Below are 27,406 nucleotides of genomic sequence, written 5' to 3'. Positions count from 1 at the left end.
CTCCAGCATCAAAAAATACAAATGTAAAGGCTTGTGTAGGAAGGTCTTATTTTAGCTTAACAACAGGTCACACCAATGTTTTGGCTAGCATCTTAAAAATGTATTTTACCTCAGTGCATCTGCATAAGGCCATTAACACACAAATGGCCCACAGGCTACCTTCCATTGTGTGCAGAATGACTGCTTCCATACAAACCCTTTAAGGAGTGATCTGATCTCAATAGAAGTGAACCACTTCACAATGTGAAGTTATAGCCACTCATGATAGACATTTCATTTTATGAACCGCAGGCGTTCTAACTTTGAAGTTATTAATTAGTCAACATAATCTGTATAACAAAGTAACAGATTTTCAAACTACATTCAACTATACACCCCATTTTTCTCTTCTCCCTCATTCTGCCTTGCCCCCCCCCCCCCCCCCCCCCAGTAGGGGGCACTAAGGAAGGGTTAATTAACCAGTGAGAGAAGGGGTGTGGGGTTGAGCCTTAGCGTGGGAGGAGAGCCATATAAAAGTGCCAGAGCAAAAGTGGCGCTTTATCCGCCCCGCTCACGATAGGAGGAAACGCTCCTTCTCTGTCACACATTCACACTGGACAGGAGGAGAATGTTAGCAGCAGCATCCAAAAGGAGAATGAATGAGACCCACAAAATGATAGCTTTCGCTTTGCTTTTCATCGCCACACTCCTTCACGGTAAGTAAAAACTCATACATCCAGGCTTTCCAAGCTGAAGTTGAAAGAAAGCATGGCCATCTGCAGAGATAGGGAGGGTCAGGGTGGAGACTCTTCAGAAGTATCTTTGCAATCACTGTGCCTAGAGTATAGACTAGTCTTTACATGGCAGAATAGAAGCTATTGTCTGGAACATAAACACTGGAAACATGCTTGATAGCAGGCTAAACCTCAATCCTGTACTATCTCCATCTGATCTATCACATTTCCTGCCAATGAGAAGAGACTTCACTTGAACTTTGAGCCATGTGTCTTTGTTCTGATGGCAACACCAAACTGCACAAACTAACATTACAACAATAGCAGTTATTTATGTTATACTTAATTGCGTGAGACTTTTGTTGCCGTGGAGGATGACATATTGAGATAGTAATTTGTTTCATCTCAAACTCATGCCATGTTCATGGGATGTATTACAAATGATGTCAATGGTAGTGGAAGTATCAGATTATATTTCTACGAGTAGAAGACAGCTGGTTCAGCTATGGAAAGTACCTCGATCTGAGGAACACATGCATGTACATTAATGTTGAAAAGGAATCATTATACTGTACCAGTCAAAAGTTTGGACACCTACTCATTCAAGGGTTTTTCTTTATTTTGATTATTTTCTACATTGTATAGTGAAGACATCAAAACTATGAAATAACAGATATGGAATAATGTCAACCAAAAAAGTGTTAAACAAATCCAAATATATTTTAGATTTTAGATTCTTCAAAGTAGCCACCAATTTGCATTGATGATAACTTTGCACACTCTTGGCATTCTCTCAACCAGTTTCACCTGGAATGCTTTTCCAACAGTCTTGAAGGATTTCCCACATATGCTGAGCACTTGTTGGCTTCTTTTCCTTCACTCTGTGGGCCCACTCATCCCAAACCATCTCAATTGGGTTGAGGTTGGGTGATTGTGGAGGCCAGGTCATCTGATGCAGCACTCCATCACTCTTCTTCTTGGTCAAATAGCCCTCACACAGCCCGGAGCTGTGTTGGGTCATTGTTGTGTTGAAAAACAAATGATAGTCCCACTAAGCGCAAACCAGATGGTATCGCTGCAGAATGCTGTGGTAGACATAGGGCTATCTTCTGTATACCACCCCTTCCTTGTCACAACTGATTGGCTCAAACGCATTAAGGAGGAAAGAAATTCCACAAATGTACTTTTAACAAGGCACACCTGTTAATTGAAATGCATTCCAGGTGACTACCTCATGAAGCTGGTTGAGAGAATGCCAAGAGTGTGCAAAGCTGTCATCAAGGCAAAGGGTGGCTACTTTTAAGAATCTCAAATCTAAAATATATTTAGATTTGTTTAACACCTTTTTGGGTTACTACATGATTCCATATGTGTTATTTCATAGTTTTGATGTCTCACTATTATTCTACAATGTAGAAAATAGTCAAAATAAAGAAAAAACCCTTGAATGAGTAGGTGTGTCCAAACTTTTGACTGGTATTGTATCTTACAAAATCTTGAATCTTAAGAATGCGTGGACACTTATTTAATATAATTCACCATTCAATGAAAAGATGAAAATCACAATGCCATGCCAAGCTCGCTGACATAAATTACTGGTACCAGAATTCCTTACAGTTGTTCCAAGCAGTGTGAGGGAGAATGCATGGGTGCAAGAGGTGGAAAAAGCAACAGGAGAAGCAAGAGGTACAGTAGGGACAGAGAAACAGAGGGAGAAAGATGGCGAGAGTGAGAAAAGAAGGGAAAAGGACAAAACAGTCTATAGTTTGTTTAAAGACCGTATTTCCTGAGAAGAGCCAAGTCTTTTTGTTTTCAAACAAATTCATATTTATACCATTTGTTTTATTGCTGGGTGCTACCATCAACTTTAGAGATGTGGAAGAGAGAGGGCTGTTTTATGTTAGCACTACGCAGAATTACTGTAGTACGCTGGATTGAGTCAGAACTAAAAGACACTGGCATACAGTAGCTGTAGTAGGAGGTGCTTGTGAGAGATGGGGTTAGAGAAACGATCCAAACAGCAGGATGAGGGAATCTACTAAGGTGTTGTGGGACCCCAAAACTTGATGCAATTGTAAGTTTTGAATGTCACCTCTAAAAGTTCAATTAAACAAAACAGAGAATAGATGGATATCATCTGCAATCGCTCCACCTACAGCTTCACATGAGGAGATTGTAAATGCCTGCCGGTCTGAGTTTGAATTTGAGTAAAACCACCTTGTTTTCTTAACTGAAGTCTCTAACTAACATTTCTAGAGGTTGTGTTTGTAAACACACTACAAAGGATTTAAGCCATATGCTTTTCCTTGGTTAAGGAGGCTTACTAGTTTCAGAAAGAACTCGACCTGACCTCAGGGCCTGTAATTATGTGAATCAAAGATATTGTTTTTGCAACATCTACTCAACACTCACATGGGAACATGTCCAACAAAATGGCCTACGGCTGAAAACCCAGCACCCAATCTGAGCCAGGGGTTGCTTGTAAATACCGACTCAGGTATACACACATTTCTTTTACCTTTATTTAACTAGGCAAGTCACTTAAGAACAAATTCTTATTTACAATGGGTGGGTTAACTGCCTTGTTCAGAATCAGAACGACAGGTTTTTACCTTTTCAGCTTGGGGATTTGATCTAGCGACCTTTCGGTTACTGGCCCAACGCTCTAACCACTAGGCTACCTGCTGCCCCGTAACAGAATTAAGCAGATTTGTTTTTATCTCAGAGACAACACATGGACTTGTGATAATAATGGTGGGCTATTCCTAATGAGAAGCAGGCTGCTTTTCCACCCAGTTCTCTCCTCAGTACTTAACTATATATTTCACCCCCCGTTTTTTGTTACAGTCCGGCACAGAATAAAGTAGTAATAACAGTGGTAATACGTGTTGCTCTCTCAGATCCACAAATTTTCCACAACCCGTTTAAAATAAAAAATTGACCAAAATAAATGAATCATTCTAAATGTAAAAGCATTCTGTTTTTTAAAGGCCCACCTTTCCATTTGCTTGTCCTGATGTTGTTTAGTCCAGTCTGGACATGAATGTTATTCAATATCACCTCCAGAGGCATGTTAGTAATTAGTCTGCAGGAGATATGAGATCTCCTTGTGATTCTCTTAGAACTGAATCTATGTCCAAACTTTTTCTTATTTACTCTGTCCAGACAGGAACAGTTAAGGTAATGTATACAGCAGTGAAACTGTAACGGACAATCGGTGGAGTGAAATACATACACAAGTAAAAACAGATGTCGTGTGTACTGAATCCTGACTGAAGTCCCCAGCACTTAGCTGTCATAACCCCAGGGTGGGGCAGCCATGGGTGCAGCATTAGGGCCTGATTGAAAACATGAGATCCTCCATCCTCTTTCTGGGTTTAATGCCAGGGAAAAGATGGCTGGGTTGGTTCTGGGACAGAGACAGAGATCAAGTTGGCAGGTCAGGATTCTGCTGTTTCAGAGGCAAGAGCTGCAAAGCTGTGTTTATACCCCGAGGGACTGAGGTCCAATGTCACATTCCTCAGCCACTAAAAGCAGCACTTTCAGACGCAAATTCCTTAGGTCCATTAGGAGAGGTGTACTATAGTGTCATACACAAGAGAAACCTGAAGAGTGACTAGAATCGCCAGTAGAATGAGGTTTTATTCAGCATCGTTTCACCTCTAAAAGCACAAGAAAAAGGATTGACACCCACCATCTAAGATTGTTCTGAAATCATTTCTGTTAAGATTAGCATTCATGCAACATTATTTTGTTGAAATATATTTTGATCTCTGAGAAATTAAGCCAATTGATTGCATCCAAAAATTGGCAATTTTAATTTATACGATTCATATAATATTCAATAAATATAGTACCTAACATCCAATTTGGACCAAAAATATTTTAACAATGGGCTAGACATGAAGAATCTAAACGAATGGTCAAAAGCTACCCACTGAACCCCCCCCCTGAGCCAATCCCACCCCAACAACGAGTATATAGTATCAGTTCTCTGTCTGACAAGTAGTATGGAGCTGTGGCTCGGAGTATTGTTTCTCATTCTATGTAAGCAGCTTCATTAAATAGCACCCACAAAACACCAGTCTCAACGTCAACAGTGAAGAGGCAATTTCAGGATGCTGGCCTTCTAGGCAGAGTTGCAAAGAAAAAGCCATATCTCAGACTTGCCAATAAAAAGAAAAGATTAAGATGGGCAAAAGAGGGGGTGCTAGAGAGCGTGCTATGGAGTAGACGTGCTGTGCTAGAGCTCCGCTCAATTTTGAAACAAATTAGTATTTATCTTAACCTCTCACAACCTATAACTTCAAACAAATATGACAAAGGGGAGAGGCACCAAAAAAGGGGGCGCTAAACAAGATAATTGGAATGAGATAGACAACGAACCAATTTCAACGTCGCCGACCCACGAGGAGCTAGCTGAAGAGGCTAGCTTCCAAGAGTTCCCCACAGATCCTACTCAACGTGACATACTGGCTGCCATAAACGCACTAAGCAAGAAGGTGGACACAAGGTTGGCTGATATCTCAAAGAGTATTGGGACTTTGGCCGAAACTGTGAAGGCAACTAAGAGAAGGGTGCACGAGGTTGAGCAGACGACAGTCGATCACGAGGCCAGACTACAGGACATAGAGAAACAGTGCGCAACGTTAAAAAATGACAACAAAACCCTGAAGGCCCGACTGGAAATGCTCGAGTCGCATTCAAGACGCCAGAACATCCGAATATGTGGGATCCAGGAGGACACTGAGAAAGGGAAACCCACTGAATTTGTCTCGGAGCTGATACCGGCATTGCTGGGGAGTGAACACTTCAAAACGGCCATCCTGATCGACCGCGCACACAGATCACAGGCAACGAAGCCGGCCAAGGGCGGGCCACCAAGGCCATTCATTGTAAGGCTGCACTATCCCCACACCAGGGATCTCATCCTCAAGCTGGCTAGTCAAAAGTTCCCCCTTAACTACAACGGAGCCAGGGTGTCTTTCTACCCAGATCTTACCTTGGAGGTGAGGAACCAACGGAAAGAGTATGATGAGGTACGCAACAAATGCAGGGCGGCCAACATCCGATATGGATTCCTCTTCCCAGCCCGGTTTAAGGTGACAGTCGAGGGATCAACACGTACGTTTGACAACGCAAAAGAGGCCGATCTGTTCTTGACAAGCAAGCTCCCCGGCTGAGGATACAGAACGGCTAAATGGCCAAATACAGGCCAGGAATGTGTTTGAATTGAATTTCCGGCCTATGTCTTTTGGATCAGAAGATCAGAAATTGGGACTTATAGGATAGGTGAGATGTTGTGGCTAATATAGCATTGTTTGGCATGTCATGTTTTGGCGCCACTCACCCCCTAACGTGAGAGTTAAGTTAAGTGTTATTTAATATTAGTTTATATGCGGAGCATCTATAGACGACGAGTTAGTTCAAGCTGTATGTCTAGACACCCTAAGGTTTGTGTGTTAGCCAAGGAGTGCTTCGTTTGGGGAAGTCACTCACTAAAGGGATGGGAGGGGGGATGGGGTCTGTGTTTTATGTTCACGTTTATTAATACAGGTGGCATGACAAGCTCCCGTACGGCGGGACGTTTTTCTTCTGGGTTTTCTATGACAGCAGCAATTTGCTTTAAAATAAGAAATGCCACATAGTGACCGAGCACAGAGTAGAACAGGTGGAATAAAGATAGTCAGCTGGAACTGTAATGGATTAGGGCATGTCGTGAAACGAACTAAGGTTTTTTCTCATCTTAAATCACTGGGTGCTGACATAGTGCTTCTTCAAGAAACTCATATTAAACGCTCGGCGCAGGCCAAGCTACGAGTCAGCTGGATCGGTCAGATATACCAGTCTAACTTTGATGCAAAAGCGAGAGGGGTAGCAATCCTGATAAGGAAAAACATTCCTTTTGTTTACTCAACCTCGATTTCAGATCCTAATGGTCGGTATATTATTGTTGCTGGTACACTGAATTCAAAACCAATAACCATGGTCAATTTATATGGACCCAATTTCGATGATCCATTATTTTTTCAAAGGGTATTTAAGGCCATACCAAATATCTCGGATACAAGTGTTATTGTTGGAGGTGACTTTAACTGTACGTTAGATCCTCTTTTAGATAAACAGTTATCAAGGTCACTTCAACAATCAAATGCCAGTGTCTGTCTAAATACATTGATGACAAACCTTAACATTGTCGATATTTGGAGACTGACGCACCCAACAGACAGGGATTATTCTTTCTTTTCATCAGTTCATAAATCATATTCCAGAATTGACTATTTCTTGTTGGACTCCAAACTAATTTCAGCAGCTGAGTCGGTTACCTATCACCCCATTCTAATTACGGACCACTCTCCTCTGTCCATGGTGCTGAAACTCGACAATATGTCGACAGGTCGGCGACCGTGGCGCTTAGACGCATACCTGTTGAAAGATGAGGCTTTTTGTCAGTATTTGAAGGAGCAGATTGCCTTTTTCCTCAGAACTAACGACACGGGGGATGTTGACGACTCCACCCTTTGGGAATCTCTAAAGGCTGTGATTAGAGGTTACATTATTTCTTATACATCAGAGAGGAAGAAACGTGCCAATACTAGGCTGAGAGAAATTGAAAGAGAGTTAGGGGAACAGGAGAACGTTTTTAGGACAAATTCCTCATATACAGTCCTTGAGAAGATCACAAAGTTAAAATATGAATACAATACCATCCTTTCGAAACGGGTGGGCTCTTTACTTGCTAGAACGCAACAAAGTTATTTTGAACTGGGGGACAAACCACATAAATTATTAGCAAGACAGCTAAGGCATGTACAGGCATCTAGAGCTATTCACAAAATAAAAGACAAGAAGGGTAAAATAGTAACAGATCCGCAGGACATTAATAAATGCTTTGCGCAGTTTTACTCAGAGCTATACCAATCAAAATGCGATGCTACTGATCCACAAACTATGGAACGCTTTCTCGCTGAATGTGAACTTCCTAAACTAGACAGGGGGGCAGCTGCTGCACTCGATGCAGGGATAACCTTAGAGGAAATTAACACAGCGATAGCACAATTTCCAAACAGCAAGGCCCCTGGGCCCGATGGATATGTAATAGAATTCTATAAGAAGTACTGCGCTAGTCTATCTCCACTTATGTTGCGAATGTTTCAACAATCAAAAGAAAATGCCAAACTCCCGCAAACACTGTATGAGGCTACAATAGCCCTGATCTTGAAAAAAGATAGAGATTCCGTGGAGATGTCGTCGTATCGCCCCGTGTCGTTACTCCCCATAGAAAACAAGGTGTTGACAAAGATATTGGCAAACCGATTGAAAAAATATATTTCCGACATCATACACCCTGACCAGACAGGTTTTATCCCGGGCCGACATATATACTACAATTTGAGACGCCTTTTCAACGTAATGTATCATGATCATAAAGTTGAGGCAGTGGTAATAGCTCTTGATGCAGAGAAGGCGTTTGATCAGATTGAGTGGAAGTATATGATGTCGGTTCTGGAGCATTTTGGGTTTGGAAAGGAATTTATTAATTGGATAAGAATTATTTATGCACACCCAATGGCCTCCGTGGTGACCAATCAGGAAATGTCGCAGTCATTCCGCCTGTTCAAGGGGTGCCGACAGGGGTTCCCTATTTCGCCTGCTCTCTTCGCTATAGCCATGGAACCCCTTGCTACTCGCATTCGGGCATGTCCCGATATAGCTTCTGTTAAAATAAAGGACACACAGCACAAAATTTCCCTATATGCAGACGATGTTCTTTTGTTTTTGTCCAAGCCTAAAACTTCTATTCCACCCTTACTTAACTTGATAAACACATTCGGCTCCTTCTCTGGCTACAAGATAAACTGGCAAAAAAGTGAGTTGATGCCAATATCACGGCCTGTGGATATGCAATTTCTGCAATCTACCCCGTTTAGAACAGTGAGGGACAAGTTCACAAGCCTTGGCATTGTAGTGACAAGAGACCTTGATCAGCTATTGAAAGCGAATTGGGACATGAAAATATATCAGCTTAAACAAAATATAGATTTTTGGAAAACTCTGCCTATTTCCTTGGTTGGTCGTATAAACGCTATTAAAATGGTTGTCCTACCCAGGTTTCTTTACCTCTTCCAATGTCTACCCAATTTCATACCACAAAGCTATTTTAAGAAACTGGATTCAATAGTAACTCCATTTTTATGGGATAACAAGGCAGCCAGAATTGCAAAGAAGCATTTATGCAAGTACAAGATAGAGGGGGGCTTTGGCCTTCCTCACTTCAAACTGTATTATTGGGCTGCTAATCTGAACATTGTGTCTTTCTGGAGGGAAAGTTTACCTGCGATGAGACAGAAGGATATGCCTTCATGGCTTTTGATTGAGCAGGCCTCCTGTCAACGTTCCTCACTCCCTGCACTTGTTAATAGCCCATCATATGTGAAAAAAAGCCACTTATGACTCCAATCCAGTCATTTGTCATACGCTTAGGATCTGGAAACAGATTAGGGATTTTCTTAACATACCCACTGTTTACATAGACAGCCCGATTAGCCTGAATCATGCTTTCCACCCTGCATTGGATGATGTGGTGTTTTCACAGTGGAGGGAGAAGGGGCTCACAACAATTGGTAATCTATACATAGATGGTCAGTTAGCTTCATTTCAACAACTACAGGCAAAGTTCAACATGCCAACAACACATTTTTTCAGATACCTCCAAATCAGGAATTTCTTAAGGACACATATCCCACAGTATGGCATGAAGCCAAATAGTCCTACATTAGATAGCTTGATCCTTGTCAAACCCCATTCAAAAGGGTCGGTCTCTAGACTGTATGATGTGCTACAGGCCCACATAGAGGTATCCACAGACACCATTAAAAGGGCTTGGGAACAAGAACTTGGTTCAGAAATCTCAAATGAGGACTGGATAGAAGCTCTCAGGAATATAAACCACAGTTCAGTGAATGCCAGACACAACCTTGTACAGTTTAAGGTTATTCACAGGTTACACTACTCAAAAGTAAAACTGCATAAAATATTCCCGGACACCTCACCACTGTGTGAGAGGTGCAAGCAGGAGGAGGGGACGTTGACCCACTTATTCTGGACATGCCCTAAATTACATGCTTACTGGGCTCTCATTTTTGATTACTTATCTAAGGCCTTTGATAGAGTTCTAGCCCCAGACCCATTGATCGCTCTGTTTGGTACAGTTGATGGGAATAACCAGGAAGGGAAAGCTGTCTCTCTTTGTACTCTATTAGCCAAAAGGCTCATATTGCAATTTTGGAAATTGGAGACTGTACCTACCTTTGAAATGTGGTTACGGGATTTAGGGAATGTAATACATATGGAAAAGATTCGATACAACACCTCCAATAGAAGTCCATTGTTTTACAAAATATGGCAGCCGATACTGGATAAATGGTCTAGTCCCGCTTCATAACTGGGCTGACGATCTGCTGCTACTCTGTGCTGTACTACACTCAATATTTATTTTTGGCTTAACTACACTGCTTGTAATGACTATATGCTGTCTTCTTATACATGTACCACCTAATAGGATTTTGTTTTATTTTGTGTATGTGTGAGTTAACTTTTGTTTTGTCCTCTAAAGTGGCCATCCCATTCAACTGTACAATGAATGTCATTGTTTGTATTGCTGTCTTTTTTACTTTATTTTTATTGGAAAATAATAAACATATTATAAAAAAAAAAAAAGATGGGCAAAAGAACACAGATACTGGAAGGAGGAACTCTGCCTTGAAGGCCAGCATCCCAGAGTCGCCTCTTCACTGTTGACGTTGAGACTGGTGTTTTGCGGGTATTATTTAATGAAGCTGCCAGTTGAGGACTTGTGAGGCGTCTGTTTCTCAAACTTGACAATCTAATGTACTTGTCCTCTTGCTCAGATGTGCACCGGGGTCTACCACTCCTCTTTCTATTCTGGTTAGAGCCAGTTTGCGCTGTTCTGTGAAGGGAGTAGTACACAGCGTTGTACGAGATCTTCAGTTTCTTGGCAGTCTCTCGCATGGAATAGCCTTCATTTCTCAGAACAAGAATAGACTGATGAGCTTCATAAGAAAGTTATTTGTTTCTGGCCATTTTGAGCCTGTAATCGAACCCACAAATGCTGATGATCCAAATACTCAACCAGTCTAAAGGCCAGTTTTATTGCGTCTTTAATCAGAACAACAGTTTTTAGCTGTGCTAACATAATTGCAAAAGGGGTTTCTAATGATCAATTAGCCTTTTAAAATGACAAACTTGGATTAGCTAATATAACGTGCCATTGGAACACAGGAGTGATGGTTGCTGATAATGGGCCTCTGTACGCCTATGTAGATATTCCATTAAAAATCAGCCGTTTCCAGCTACAATAGTCATTTACAACATTAACAATGTCTACACTGTATTTCTGATCAAGTTGATGTTGTTTTAATGTACAGAATATTTGCTTCTCTTTCAAAAACAAGGACACTTCTAAGTGACCCCAAACTTTTGAGCGGTAGTGTATACACATATTAGGAACACCTGCTCTTTCCATGACAGTAAACTGACTAGGTGAATCCAGGCAAAAGCTATGATCCCTTATTGATGTCACTTGTTAAATCCACTTTAATCAGTGTAGATGAAGGGGAGGAGACAGGTTAAAGAAGGAATTTTAAGCCTTGAGACATGGATTGTGTATGTGTGCCATTCAGAGGGTCAATGTGCAAGACGAAAGATTTAAGTGCCTTTGAACGGAGTATGGTAGTAGGTGTCAGACAACACATTGTAGAGTCCAAGCCCGACAAATTGAGGCTGTTCTGATAGCAAAAGGGCGTGCAACAGAATATTAGGAAGGTGTTCTCAGTGTTAATACAGTGCCTTCAGAAAGTATTCACACCCCTTGACTTTTTACACGTTTTGTTGTGTTACAAGGTGGGATTAAAATTGATTTAATTGTCATTTTTTGTCAACGATCTACACAAAATACTCTGTCAAAATGGAATAAAAATTCTTACAATTGTAAAAAATCTAATTATAATAATAATTTGAAAAAATAACACAAATATACTGTATCTTAATTAGATAAGTATTCAACCCCTTGAGTCAAGATCTTTGGCAGCGATAACATCTGCGATTACAGCACATTATACTTTTTTTTATTCTTCAAGCTCTGTCAAGTTGGTTGTTGATTATTGCTAGACAGTCATTTTCAAGTCTTGCCATAGATTTCCAAGACACAACTCTAGCTAGGCCACTCAGGAACATTCAATGACATCTTGGTAAGCAACTCCAGAGTATATTTGGCCTTTTAGGTTATTGTCTTGCTGAAAGGTGAATTTGTCTCACAGTTTATGTTGGAAAGAAGACTGAACCAGGTTTTCCCCTAGGATTTTGCCTGTACTTAGCTCTATTCCGTTTATTTTTATCCTAACAAACTCTAGTCCATGCCGATGACAAGCATACTCATAACATGATGCAGCCACCACCATGCTTGAAAATATGAAGAGCAGTACTCAGTGATGTGTTGTGTTGGATTTGTCCCAAACATAATACTGTGTATTCAGGACATAAAGTTATATGTCTTTGTCACATTTTTTGCAGTTTTACTTTAGAGCCTTGTTGGAAACAGAATGCATGTTTTGGAATAATTCTTATTCTGTACAGACTTCCTTCTTTTCACTCTGTCATTTACGTTAGTATTGTGGAGTAACTACAATGTTGTTGATCCATCCTCAGTTTTTTCCTATCACAGCCATTCAACTCTGTAACGGTTTTAAAGTCACCATTGGCCTCATGGTGAAATCCCTGAGCGGTTTCCTTCCTCTCCAGCAAACTGAGTTAGAAAGGACACCTGTGTCTTTGTAGTGACTGGGTGTATTGATACACCATCCAAAGTGTAATTAATAACTTCACCATGCTCAAAGGGACATTCAAAGTCTGCTTTTTTTACCCATCTACCTAGGTGCCCTTCTTTGCGAGGCATTGGAAAACCTCCCTGGTCTTTGTGGTTGAATCTGTGTTTGACATTCACTGCTTGACTGATGGACCTTACAGATCATTGTATGTGTGGGGTACAGAGATGAGTTAGTCAGAAAAAAATCATGTTCAACACTATTGTTGCACACAGAGTGAATCCATGGAACTTATTAAGTGACTTGTTAAGCAAATTTGTACTCCTGAACTTATTTAGGCTTGTCAAAACAAAGGGTTTGAGTACGTATTGACTCGAGACATTTTATTTTTTCATTTTTAATGAATTTGAAAAAAATTCTAAAAACATAATTCCACTTTGACAATATGGGGTATTGTGTGTAGGCCAGTGACACAAAATCGAAATGTTATCAATTTTAAATTCAGGCTGTAACACAACAAAATGTGGAAAAAGTCAAGGGGTGTAAATACTTTATAAATGCTCTGTATATATATTTTTAACTAAGTCCTTTAAACGAGACCCTAAGTCATTCAAACAAGATAATTAGTAGTCTCCTCTTTTTTTGCCTTGGGCTTCAGGGCATCCATTAGTAAACACAATTAAATTGCCACAAAATTGCAGGAAAAACCAAACTCAAGTGACACGTGTATTAACAGTTGCTAGCCTACGTATACCAGTGTGAGAACCTCCCTCAGTACTGTTGACTCACCTGTTTACACGACACACTGACTGTTTGACACTTGTGGCACCTGCTCATCATACGGATTTAGCCAATCCAATCAATGCAACACACAGCATTTAACACACTGCAACAACTGACCGTAAATGTTCAATTCCATAAGCAAACACGGTGGAAAGACAGTCGGAAATGTCCAACCTAGTGATACAGTAGCCTATCCAAAACCCTGCCAAATTCTACACACTTTTATTTTAGAATGGCTATGACCTGTTCTTGCTTGGACAAGACTTATGTGGCTTTAACTAGAAAACAACAATGTGTTACTGTATGGAGAAATGACAGGGAGGGAGGAGAGAGTCGTAATGAGATCTACAGAAATATCATAATGCCTAGTGGGTGAGGTAATGACGTTGTGTGAGAGGAGTGGAAAGGAGGGGGCCATTAGTATCTCAGTAAACATGTTCAATCTCAGGAAAAAGGGAGTCAGACGCATGGCTTATTAGTGTTTTTTATACCAGTACTATCTATGTCCAGTTTAGTCTATTAAACATACACTGCCCAGCATGGTATCCACTGTATTAGCACTGTCCGTAGTAGCTGACAATAGTAGCATTCAATAGTACAAACTGTTAAGTCTGAACTTGATTCAACCCACCACAGTAACTTACTTGAAAATATAAATTGGCACTTCACGTAAAACAGGCTTTCACCTCAGAGGGCCTGATGGGTAGAAGTAGTAAAAAAACAAGTTTTTGGAAAAAAATGTATTAATTCAATATCACTGTGAGCCAACAATTTCAGTAAATCAGTAGTATATTTCAGCAAGGAGTTCAGATGTTTAACAGGCTAGCTAGATGGAAACTTAATTCACCTAGATGATTTGATATCGTGTATTCCACTGACTAATGAGTCTGAAATGGGCACTGGTGTTGTCTAGGGAAGCACAGCTCTCCTATTACTTCTTCGTGGCATGTGAGAGCTGGGACTGAGATGGAGTCAGTATCAAATCCCATTAGTCTAAAAGACAGCCATCCCCAAGTAAAGGTATCAGTGATATATCAAGACCCCCATTCAAAAGGCCCCACTTACAGGCACAGACGGGCACAAGGGACTTATATTTCACATTATATTTCACTTTAAAACTTGCCATGGCGTTTATATGCCCATGGTTTCACCCTGTTGGAGGATAATGGGTGTTACACACTGGAGAGATATCCTTACCCTCTTTTAGCAGTGAGTGGCACCTCTCTTATAGCATAACGCCTGGCAAAGAAGACTTTAGACATACCATATTTGATGGTTGGTTTATTGAAATATCAAATGCTTCAAGGGTTTAGAAATTATAAGTTAGTTTTGGAGAGTGTGAAAGCGGTGCAGGTGTTATACTGAAACAAATATAAACGCAACATGCAACAATTTCAAAATATTTACTGAGTTATAGTTCATATGAGGAAATAAGTTAATTGAAATATATTCATTAGGCACTAATCTATGGATTTCACATGACTGGGAATACAGATATGCATCTGTTGGTCACAGATATCTTTAAAAAAATGGGGCTCACAATGGGCAACAGAATCTCATCACTGTATTTTTAAGCATTCAAATTGCCTTTAATCAAATGCAATTGCATTCGTTGTCCGTAGCATATGCCTGCCCATACCATAGGCCCACCGCCATCATGGGACACTCTGTTCACATTGTTGAACATCAGCAAACCGCTCGCCCACACGACACCATGCACATGGTCTGCAGTTGAGGCTCCTGAAACATGGGACAAACACGTTACATGTTGCATTTATGTTTTTGTTCAGTGTATATTAATCCACATGAGTAGTTATGTAGTTTTGAAGAAGTAAGAATCTTGTCTGTCCAGCCACATAGCTAACTGGGTATGAGGACATGAATGCACATACTAAGACTTTAAGGAGTGTAATAATATAACTTCCATTTTCAGTAAATGACACAGAGGCCTATGTATTAAAGCCAGTGTACTTGCTACATAGGTCCCATAATGTCTGTCATTAGACCAGAGAGAAATTTCCCTGGGGGGCTCGTACCTACCATCCCAGCGGGAGTGTGTCTGGAGTCAGGCTCCCTGGCTGGCGGCGACAAGAGAACGTTTATTTGCACTGGGGCCGTGTTCCCACGCATCCAGGACATCTACTTGAAACAGATACTGAGGAAGTCCCGCAGCATTATCAAGGACCCCACTCATGAGGTGTTCACTCCCTTACCATCGGACAGATGGTATCGGAGCATGGTCTGCAACAGTTTCTATCTAAAAGCCATCAGACTGCTGTACACTTGAACTGGACTGACGACCTGCACTGACTCTCCGTCCCTTAGCACACATGCATGCTCACACACACACACACACATCACAATTGCTGCTACCAGACTCTTATTTACTATTGCTAATAGTGCACAATTTAAACACTTGGCCCACAATCCCCCCTTTTCTGATACATGTGTAAACATTGTACTATAAATTGTGCCTTCCTGTATTATACTGATGCTAAATTGTTTATTCTATTCTACTGAGCCATTTACTTTGTTGGTATTCTTGTATTTTATTATTGTTGAGGAGCCTGCAAGTAAGCATTTCATTGGACGGTGTCTACCATGTTTATCCTGTACATGAGACTAATAAGACTAGAAACGTGAACTTGGAACAGGCTGAGCTGAAGACTTATCCCACAGTTAGGCTATTAATTACAGGTCCTTCTTTAGTGCTGAATGGGGCCTAATTTATTTCAGGTCAGGCCCTGGGTGGAGTCTATTAGAGACGGGCTCCATTGGTTTAACAAACACCTCACTCTAGATTACATTCACAGCCCATGAGACCCCCCCTCCCTTGGGATCACTACTAATACCAGAATATATTGGTGTGGCAGGATTGCTATCAGTTCTGCGAGTCCAGGTGCTAAGTGAAGTCTGTTTGCACACATGCTGTAGAATTATGTGGTGGTGATATAAGCCAGGATAGGTCTGGGCTCAGTTGAGCATAGCTTGGAAAAACAATGTCATGTAAAAGTCAATACAAATGACCATGTAGCTTGGTGTAAATTAGAATAGCAACCCTCAAGCTAAGTGACACAGAAGACTCTACTCTTTCAGGATTGGACATCATTGTTGTGACAAAGTTGTCATAGTAGCTACAGTACATGTTGGGATGCAAGTGTTATACTATAAGTTATCCAATTGTTCTCTTCCAGGTGGCGTAGTTGCAGAATATGAGGTTGTTACTGGGCCCACACGGCCAGTGAATGATGCTGGAGTCATTCGTGGGGACGACATTGATACTACACAACTGGCAGATGAAGGTAAGAAACTTATCCATTAGCAGATTATCTCCACAGAGCCACTATGGGTGTTGCTGTATTTATATACCATCCTATAGGCTCATCCCATCATTTTTTTGTCAACAATTAATTAAATACAATTGGACATAGGCCTAAAACCCTAACCCTTTTTTTCAGAGGCAGATACACCCTTTGACCAGATCACTGTATTCCCCAGTATTCCTGGACTGGATTCCAACCTCTCAGACATTTTAGATGACACCACAGCGGCTCCAGTCACCGAGGTGGTAGAGGAGACCACAGACATGAGGGAGGCCACAGGGAAGGCTGGTGAAGCAGCAACCACAGACGACGACCAGGAGACCCAGGCTCCCCAGCAGATTCTAACCTCCCAGTCAAGTGACATTGTGCTCATCCCAGAGGTGATCCTAGAGTGCAGTGACAATACCAACCAAATTGGGCCTCCCGAGTGGCGCAGCGGTCTAAGGCACTGCATCGCAGTGCTAGAGGCGTCACTACAGTCCCGGGTTCCATCCTGGGCTGTGTCGCTGCTGGCCGCGACTGGGAGACCCATGACGCGGCACACAATTGGCCCAGTGTTGTCTGGGTTAGGGGAGGGTTTGGCCAGCCGTGATGTCCTTGTCCCATTGCGCTCTAGTGACTCCTTGTGGCGAGCCAGGCACATGCATGCTGTCTTTGGTCACCAGTTGTTACGGTGTTTCCTCTGACACATTGGTGTGGCTGGCTTCCGGGTTAAGCATGCACTGTGTTGCAGCGATGGGACAAGACTAACTACCAATTGAATATCACAAAATTGGGGAGAAAAATGGGTAAAAAGTACAAAAATAATAATATTATTTGTATTTTTTATACCAACCCAATCCAAGTTCCGAATGATACACACTCAGGTGGTCTGATCTCTCTCCACAGGCTGGTGTGATGTGTGTTGATAAAGAAGCGGTCCAGAACAGAGATGCAGTGAGTCTGAAAATAAAGGCCTCGTCCAGCTGTGTAAGTACTGTCCACGCCACAGGTACGTGCGCACATGTATGGACACACACCTCACCAAAGGAAAAGCCACTGCATTCCTGATCTGACATTCAGGAAACCCTCTTCGCAGCAGTGTCCACCTCAGTTCAAACTGTATCCAGAGGGTAGTCTCAAGGTGGAAAATGTGAGCGGAAGCTAAGATGGTCAGAGTATGAAGTTACAGGTGACTGGGTCTTGAAGCAAAATCATAACAGGAAAAAGGAAAAGGAGTTTGTTTACAGAGATGCCACTTTCAATTTCCCCTTTTCAAACCATTGCACATGAGCTAAGAAGGAAATTCCTCTTCATTAAATCAGCAGTGATTAATATGTCTCCAGTGGGCAGTTTTCGAGGAGGCAAGTGGCACACCAGCCCTTCTCCTCCCTAGTTATGCCTGCCAGGTTGGGGGAGTCAAAAGTGTGTTACAACTCAAGGTATGCCTTCAGGAGAGAGGTCCAGAGAGGGCGAGAAGAACGTGTTGAAAGGTTTGGCGTGAAGGGTGGCTGGGCGGTGGTGGGGCTGCTGCTTTAGCGTATGTATCAAAGTGATTCCTCAGCGTCTTGGGGCAGTGCCGGTTGGGCTAACAGGAATTCCGCTCCGTGCAGGTCGGGCCAGGTTAGGGAAGGGATGTCTGGCATTTCTCAGCTGTGTCTGTCTGCCTGCCGTCTGGAGCTCCAGCTCCTCTGATCTCAGTCACGATTAAATTGTATTAAATGGTTCCTTGGAATAGAGGAGTCTATCCCCCATTAAGGGGCCTATGTAACAGTATTGAATGGGACCGAGCTCCCCCCACTCTTTCTCCATTTAGGCTTCCATGGGAAAGCCCCTGCAGCATGGCATGTAATCAGTGACACGCTCACTCTTACACCAGACTAAGCGTTATGACTTGATTGGCTTCATCCGTGTTAGACACCACATTTCCTTTGAAGTGGGGGATCTTTAATGACACATCCATGTATGTTTCCAATTATATGAGGATCATATTTAGATATATAAAAAGTTTTCAATTATAAACAAATTACTGATACAAAATGGTGCACTACACAATATAGCTGCACCAGGGGCTGGAGGCAAAACATGTTTTACCTTGAGCTAACAGCAACTACTCAAACTTCTAATAGAACATTCCTGAATGATAACATAAAGTAGGCTATCAAATACATGTCATCCAATGACCCCTCACCCCTCAATTCTAACCCCTTACAGAGAGTACTCGAAAATAAGTTGATTCAGGGAAAAGAGAAGTGAATAAAACTGTTTTCAACATAAAGATTATGGTTTGTGTGCTGTACATGCATTATATTGTACATGCTCTGAGTGCCATAGCAGATGAGGCCTTGAGAGCGGTCTAGTTTCCTTGGCAGAGCCCGTGAGCTTTGTAATGAGGCCAGCTGTCCACTCTGGGGCTGGGATCAAGGGTTTGAGCAGAGCTGTCTGTGGGGGCTGGTGGCTCTATTTGGATCATGTTACATAGGGTGGAGTATAATTGCACAAGGTTTTGGTATCATTTTTTGGCTTATGGGAAGGAAAGAAAGAAAGAAAGAGGGAAAAATGGGATGAGGTAGGTTCCTTTCAGGGTATACATTTCTAAAGAGCCATAGTTGTGAATGTGTATGCACAATAATGTATTGTATGTGAGCACACTTCGGGAAGACAATTCACACTTCAGTTATCTAAATGACAAGGACTAACCAGAAGTTCTGTAGCCCCAAGTGCAAACACTTTATTAATCCAACTAGTCTTTCCACAGGAAGAGACCAGGTCTAAAATTGAAAGTGTTCTGGAGCACCTGTGTGGGGTCGACTGTAAATTGGAGGTCTTTCAGGAGGACAACTCTAATGAAATCCTGATCTTTGGCCAATACATAGAAGGTTAGCCTCCTCCTCTGCTTTTTAATAATGTGGGATGACTCCGATAGTCTGTTGTTGAAAAAATATTAACCAAATCATATTTTCTCTTCTTACAGCTGATGCTAAAGGAATGGCAGAGAAGTTCAACAATGGCAATATAAAAGACAAGGTAGAGTCTCACGTCTCTTTATTTCTAATTAAATACCAGGAAAACACATTATTCCAATTACACATATGAAGTTCACATAATTCACACCACGTACACTTCCATGCCTGAGTCATGAGAAAGACATTATGTTCAGTGGCCACTGCAGTCACACCTACAATAAAGGGCTTTAATTTGTGGTAAGTGAGGAAAAGTCACAGTGCTGATTTGGCTCCTGATCTAACCACAGTGAAATAAACAAGGAGACACGCTTCCAGGCTCCAAGCTGCCGGGAAGATGTTGCATGACAAACAGAAGAAAATAAATACGCTGGAATTCCTTTTTTTCCCAGTGGACATGGTGTTGAGTGTTCCCAGCGGGAAGGAGGAATGGGTGATTCCTTCTCCAACCATGTTGTCCTTTTGACATTAGACACTCTGTGCTCCATCTCTACACCCGTCCTTACACCCCTTGCAACACTAAAAACAGTTAAGTGAGCTGCACCCAGCCACACTTTTCTCATTATGTTGGTCAGTCAGTTCAATAGCACCTTTGTGTTCAGACTTTGCTGTGGAGGGTTGGGAGATTATGCCCTTTCTCCACTCAGTCAGTTATCTCTATACTGTATAGCCTGGGTACATTAAGCCTATAGTCATCCTCTACAGCAGGGATGGGCAACTTTGATGGGGGCCACAAAAAAAACATAACTCATGGGGGTCTGCGTTTGTAGTTTTACAGCTATTTTACTGCAGTTCTACACACTTTACCATAGGGTGGAGGCAAATGTTTGCAGTTTTTAATATGATAACTGATGATCAAATGGGCAGTACCCTGGTTAGTAATTCAACCATGCTTACCACAAGTTTAGATAGCTGGCCGCTAAACTAATTTACCAATCTAAAATAAAATTGCTGACATAGGCTAATTGAGTTTTATTTGTTTTATTTTAATTTCACCTTTATTTAAGCAGGTAGGCCAGTTGTGTTATGGCAGATTTCCTCCTGAGGAGGTGTAGGGATCGGACCAAAACGCAGAGTGGAAAGTGTCCATGTTTTATTCACAATTAAACTGAACACTACACGAAACAAAATAACAAAAGATAATCTAACCGACAAACAGTCCTGTGTGGCACAACTACATACACGGAAGACAAACACCCACAAACCACACGTGAAACCCCGGCTGCCTAAGTATGATTCTCAATCAGGGACAACGATTGACAGCTGCCTCTGATTGAGAATCATACCAGGCCGAACACAAAAAACCCAACATAGAAAACACACATAGACAACCCACCCCAACTCACGCCCTGACCATACTAAATAAATACAAAATAAGGGAAAATAAGGTCAGGAACGTGACAGAACCCCCCCCTTAAGGTGCGAACTCCGGGCGCACCACCTAAAACTCTAGGGGAGGGTCTGGGTGGGCGTCTGTCCGCGGTGGCGGCTCTGGCGCGGGACGTGGACCCCACTTCAAAAATGTTTTTGTCCGCCTCCTTAAATCGCCCCCGTGGCCTTTTATGAGCGGCGATCCTCGCCGCCAACCTTGGCCTGGGGACCCTAGCCATGGGTCCCGAATGCACGGGGAATTCCGGCAGCGCCGGACAGGCGGGAAACTCCGGCAGCGCTGGAGTGAAGGACGCCTCCGGCAGCTCCAGAGTGAAGAGCGATTTTGGCATCGCCTGGCTGACTGCAGGCTCTGGCAGCTCCTGGCTGGCTGGCTCTGGCACATCCTGGCTGGCTGGCGGCTCTGGCACATCCTGGCTGGCTGGCGGCTCTGGCACATCCTGGCTGGCTGGCGGCTCTGGCACATCCTGGCTGGCTGGCGGCTCTGGCTGCTCCTGTCTGGCGGACGGCTCTGGCTGCTCCTGTCTGGCGGACGGCTCTGGCTGCTCCTGTCTGGCGGACGGCTCTGGCTGCTCCTGTCTGGCGGACGGCTCTGGCTGCTCCTGTCTGGCGGACGGCTCTGGCTGCTCCTGTCTGGCGGACGGCTCTGGCGGCTCGGGGCAGACGGGCGGCTCTGGCGGCTCGGGGCAGGCGGGCAGTTCAGACGGCGCTGGGCAGGCGGGCAGTTCAGACGGCGCTGGGCAGGCAGGCAGTTCAGACGGCGCTGGGCAGGCAGGCAGTTCAGACGGCGCTGGGCAGGCAGGCAGTTCAGACGGCGCTGGGCAGGCAGGCAGTTCAGACGGCGCTGGGCAGGCAGGCAGCTCAGGCAGCGCTGGGCAGGCAGGCAGCTCAGGCAGCGCTGGGCAGGCAGGCAGCTCAGACTCTGGCTGCGCTGGAGAGGAGGAAGGCTCTGACAGCGCTGGACAGGTGGGAGCAACTGGAGAGAGAAGACGGAGAGACAGCCTTGTGCGGGGGGCTGCCACCGGAGGACTGGTACGTGGAGGTGGCACCGGATATACCGGACCGTGAAGGAGGACACGCGCTCTTGAGCACCGAGCCTGCCCAACCTTACCAGGTTGAATGATCCCCGTAGCCCTGCCAGTGCGGCGAGGTGGAATAGCCCGCACTGGGCTATGCTGGCGAACCGGGGACACCATTTGTAAGGCTGGTGCCATGTACGCCGGCCCGAGGAGACGCACTGGAGACCAGATGCGTTGGGCCGGCTTCATGACACCCGGCTCGATGCCCAACCTAGCCCTACCAGTGCGGCGAGGTGGAATAGCCCGCACTGGGCTAAGCACGCGTACTGGGGACACCGTGCGCTCCACCGCATAACACGGTGTCTGACCAGTACGACGCCCTCTCACTCCACGGTAAGCACGGGGAGTTGGCTCAGGTCTCCTACCCGGCTTTGCCACACTCTGCGTGTGCCCCCGCCAAGAAATTTTTGGGTCTGACTCTCGGGCTCCCAACCGCGTCGCCGCGCTGCCTCCTCATACCAGCGCCTCTCTGCCTTCGCTGCCTCCAACTCCGCCTTGGGACGGCGATATTCCCCTGGCTGAGCCCAGGGTCCTTTGCCGTCCAGGATCTCTTCCCAAGTCCAGGAGTCCTGGGTTTTTGGCCGCTGCTGCTGCTGCCCTTTTCCACTCTGCTTGGTCCTTTGGTGGTGGGTGTTTCTGTTACGGCAGATTTCCTCCTCTTCGTCAGAAGAGGAGGTGTAGGGATCGGACCAAAACGCAGAGTGGAAAGTGTCCATGTTTTATTCACAATTAAACTGAACACTACACGAAACAAAATAACAAAAGATAATCTAACCGACAAACAGTCCCGTGTGGCACAACTACATACACGGAAGACAAACACCCACAAACCACACGTGAAACCCCAGCTGCCTAAGTATCATTCTCAATCAGGGACAACGATTGACAGCTGCCTCTGATTGAGAATCATACCAGGCCGAACACAAAAAACCCAACATAGAAAACACACATAGACAACCCACCCCAACTCACGCCCTGACCATACTAAATAAATACAAAATAAGGGAAAATAAGGTCAGGAACGTGACAAGTTGAGAACAAGTTCAAATTTACAACTGCGACCTGGCCAAGATAAAGCAAAGCAGTGTGACAAAAACAACACAGTTACACAACCAAATTTTAAAATTGCACCTTGTATATTCTATCTCTCAACAGGAAGTTGAGACCCTGACTGTTTTAATTGATTCATGGTCTACTGAAGGGGGCTGCCAGTTGCCTATCCCGGCTCTACAGTCTAGGGGTAAAATATCCTGATCCAGATGGCATCAGAGGCCCTGCTATTACTAGTGACAGTATACAATCTATACCAGAAAAATGCAGATGACTGCTGTAATTCACACAGGGTATTTTGTAAGAAAGACCATGTACAGTTCCAGCCATGCAGAGATTGTGGATTCTTTGCTTGTAGAACTATTTAGAACTTTTTTCCCCCTCCCCTCTGCGTCCCCCTTACATTTATTTATGAAAACCCTGAATTCCTGATATTAACATGTATAACTCTCCTCGTCTCTCCAGATTGATTTTGAGGAAGCTGTTCCTCGCTGGGGGAAGAACTCCAAGCTAGTGCTGGTCTCCCTGCTGCTCACTGGACTGCTCCTGGCTATTCTGCTCATCGCAGGTTACTACCTGAAAACCCACCGCCCACCACTCAAGGGAGCGAGACTGGTGAGTGGTCATGATATGAGAGAGACCCATAGAAAACTAAAACAGTGTAAAGGACCAAGTTCACTGGGAAGACTGGGTGGTTGATGCACCTCTTGCTTGTCTATTTAAAATGTTATGACTGGATTTGAGGAGAGGTTATCCTTTGGTTGCTTCCTCACTCAAACCCACACTCACATAAACAGCTCTAAGTCTTCTCTGCTGTTTCTATTTCATCCTCATACCAGGTGGCCACATATGTTAAATTTTTTCTCCTACAAAAGCCTCATGAGATTGTCCGAAATAGAGAAAGTTCAGCACTGTTGCTACTCTCCCTAGGAGTGGCCGTCCAGCAAAAATGACTGCAAGAGCACAGCGCAGAATGCTCAATGAGGTTTAGAAGAATCCTAGTTTCAGCTAAAGACTTAGAAATTTCTGGAACATGCTAACATCTCTGTTGACGAGTTTACTATATGTAAAACACTAAACAAGAATGGTTTTCATGGGAGGACACCACGGAAGAAGCCACTGCTCTCCAAAAAAAACATTGCTGCACGTCTGAAGTATGCAAACGAGCACCTGAATGTTCCACAGCACTACTGGCAAAATATTCTGTGGACAGATGAAACTAAAGTTGAGTTGTTTGGAAGGAAGGAACACACAACACTATGTGTGGAGAAAAAAAGGCACAGCACACCAACATCAAAACCTCATCCCAACTGTAAAATATGGTGGAGGCAGCATCATGGTTTGGGGCTGCTTTGCTGCCTCAGGGCCTGGACAGCTTGCTACAGTATCACTGACAGAAAAATGAATTCCCATGTTTATCAAGACATTTTGCAGGAGAATGTAAGGCTATCTGTACGCCAATTGTAGCGCAACAGAAGTTGGGTGATGCAACAGGACAACGACCCAAAACACAGAAGTAAATCAACAACAGAATGGTTTCAACAGAAGAAAATACGCCTTCTGGAATGGCCCAGTCAGAGTCCTGACCTCAACCCAAATGAGATGCTGTGGCATGACCTCGAGAGAGGTTCACACCAGACATCCCAAGAATATTACTGAACTGAAACAGTTGTGTAAAGAGGAATGGTCCAAAATTCCTCCTGACCGTTGTGCAGGTCTGATCCGCAACCACAGAAAACATTTGGTTGAGGTTATTACTGCCAAAGGAGGGTCAACCAGTTATTAAATCCAAGGGTTCACATACTTTTTCCACCCTGCACTGTGAATGTTTACACGGTGTGTTCAATAAAGACATGAAAAGTATAATTGTTTGTGTGTTATTAGTTTAAGCAGACTGTGTTTGTCTATTGTTGTGACTTAGATGAAGATCAGATCAAAAGTTAGGACCAATTTATGCAAAAATCCAGGTAATTCCAAAGGGTTCACATACTTTTTCTTGCCACTATATAAAACATGTCCTAAACTCAATACAAACTGTATGTGATGTGCCGTTGTTTGCTATTCCTTCAGTTGAATCTGTACTGTTATCACAATATTTCAGTATTAAGTCCAAGCTCTATACCTCTTAACACTTATGGCCCATCCCAGCCTGCCATCAGTGTTTCTTTAATTGAATCTATATGGTTCCTCTGTTGTGCCTGCAGGCCGAAGAGGGTTTCCAGGTGGATGAGGAGAACCAGGCCAACACCCTGGTGTCTGTGGCCCCTCTGCAACCACAGGAGCCCCTGGACAAGCGCCCCACCAACGGCCACTCCGCCACCCAGACCCCCGTTGCCGACACCGAAATGTGAACAAGCTCTGAATGACACCCCCCACGCCCCATCACCACATTCCCAATACCTCTCCCCCTCAGTTACCTGGGGATACTGCACTCTGACACAGATTCAACATCCAACCCTCCACCCCCAGGATGATGACAATGAGGAAACTGATGATGACGATGTCTGTAATGTGAAAAAGAGATTGTGATCACTGGCCTCTATTAGGTTTCAGTAGCGTCAGAGAAGGAGCCCAAACTCTGAGTTTGGGGGACTGGACAGCTGGGACAGACTGCAGTCCAGAAACAATAATCACAGCAAAAAAAGGGCAACAGATCACCGGAATTGACAGTTTGTGTTGCTGTTTCCAAATTCAAGTATAAATCAAGGTATATGCTATATCTTAAACACTTGCAGATCTGAAATATACTCATTTGAACTAAAGGGTCATCGTAGTTTAAAGTATTGATTGCTTGGTTTATTTGTTTGTATGATCTTATGTGATTGTTTGCTTGACTCGCCTGTTCGAGGTAAGAAGTCAAATTTGGGTAACAGAAGTGGAGAAAGAGTGATTCAATTACTGGAGATTATTTGAACCATTGAAGAGGTTGAATAGGCAGCTTTAAAATAAGTATCAATATGACTGGCTAGTGCAGAGCTCAGAGTTGAATCCTGTTGCCTTTAATCGAGGCCTGTCATAAGTTGTGAGGGGCTGCCGTATGTTTGTTTCAGAATGATGTACAGTAGGCTTAGTGCGTCACTATTTCTATCAAGACAAACTTTCTATTGTAGTTTTTTAAACATGTTTTTTCTGTTCTGACTTACCACTGTGTCTTTGAGAAAGTTGAACCAGGTAGACTCATTTTATCATTCAGGAAAACAAACAGACAAGTTTTGTGTGGCGAATTTGATCAATAATATTAGTCTCTATGGTGCACTGCCGTTAGATTTCGACAAAACCCCTAATAACATATTCAACATTCCAAAGACACTTTATGTCCTCAATAAATCAGTTCATCATGAAACATACATGGATGAAAGTAAAGCTGTATTTTAGCTATTGTTTTTTAAGGACTGATTGTTTTCATACAATATTGCATGTGTACATATGCCATTTTTCTCTGTTCGTAATATCTGTCAATGTTGCTACTGTTTCTTTGTCTTTCTGACAATGTCACACTAGCCTGACCATGTCACAAAGCAAGGCACACACACACACACTTCCATCTCTTTATAGACCCCATATGAGGAACAGTGAAGGGATTATTCCAATGAGGTTCTTATGATACCTATTTTAAAAAGATTTTTTTTAACCAAATGTTTAATGTGTAATCAAAAAGGTATCAACGGCTATACATTTTTTTCTCAACTACATAGAGTTTACAGTATTAACTAGCATTGCCTGATGAACTTACCCACAGATTACATTATTTTGGACATTGAATTATCTGACAGTGTATGCTAATCATGTATATTTCTAGCAATACCATTCTAGATATCATGATCATATGACAGCCACAAATGTTTGTTTATGGTCATAGAGATGACGTGTGTTAATTGTTGCGTGTGTTAATTGTTGAGTCCATACAGAAATAGATCTACCCTATTCTATGGGGAACTGACCAGCATCTGTGGTACAGGGATAGCATGGGAGTTAGTGGGCCTGCCCTCGTACAGGTGTAGGATTTTAAATTTGATCACCCTGTTGCAGGAGAACTTTCAAACTTGTAGTATATTTGAGGTTTAAAAGGCTTCTGAAGTTTGTAATTTCCACTTTGAAATTTCAGACATGATTTCCCTTACGAAAAATGTATCATCCCCTACAAAAATGTCAATTAATTATAATCCTGTTGCTGCAGGATTCTTTTCCTGCTGTAGCAAACTGGTTTAAATTAAGATCCTACATCTGTACTATAAAAGTTCTTACATCAGGCTTTAAGTAGATCCCTATGGCCCAGGGAACAAC

At 43.1% G+C, this 27,406-nt stretch overlaps 1 protein-coding gene across 1 annotated transcript; it reads left to right on the top strand.

The window, feature by feature from the left end:
* Positions 1–561: 561 nt before the first annotated feature.
* LOC120065714 (hematopoietic progenitor cell antigen CD34-like) lies at positions 562–27,091 on the top strand. Its single transcript, XM_039016798.1, has 8 exons — positions 562–695; positions 16,534–16,641; positions 16,798–17,042; positions 17,551–17,631; positions 19,400–19,520; positions 19,616–19,668; positions 23,588–23,737; positions 25,327–27,091. Exons 1-8 carry the CDS (start codon positions 608–610, stop codon positions 25,471–25,473), a joined length of 993 nt encoding a protein of 330 aa, XP_038872726.1. The 5' UTR covers positions 562–607; the 3' UTR covers positions 25,474–27,091.
* Positions 27,092–27,406: the final 315 nt, after the last annotated feature.

This window comes from Salvelinus namaycush, chromosome 20 (assembly GCF_016432855.1).
Source record: "Salvelinus namaycush isolate Seneca chromosome 20, SaNama_1.0, whole genome shotgun sequence".
Lineage (NCBI taxonomy): Eukaryota > Metazoa > Chordata > Actinopteri > Salmoniformes > Salmonidae > Salvelinus > Salvelinus namaycush.
This window is presented reverse-complemented; position numbering and strand designations above follow the sequence as displayed.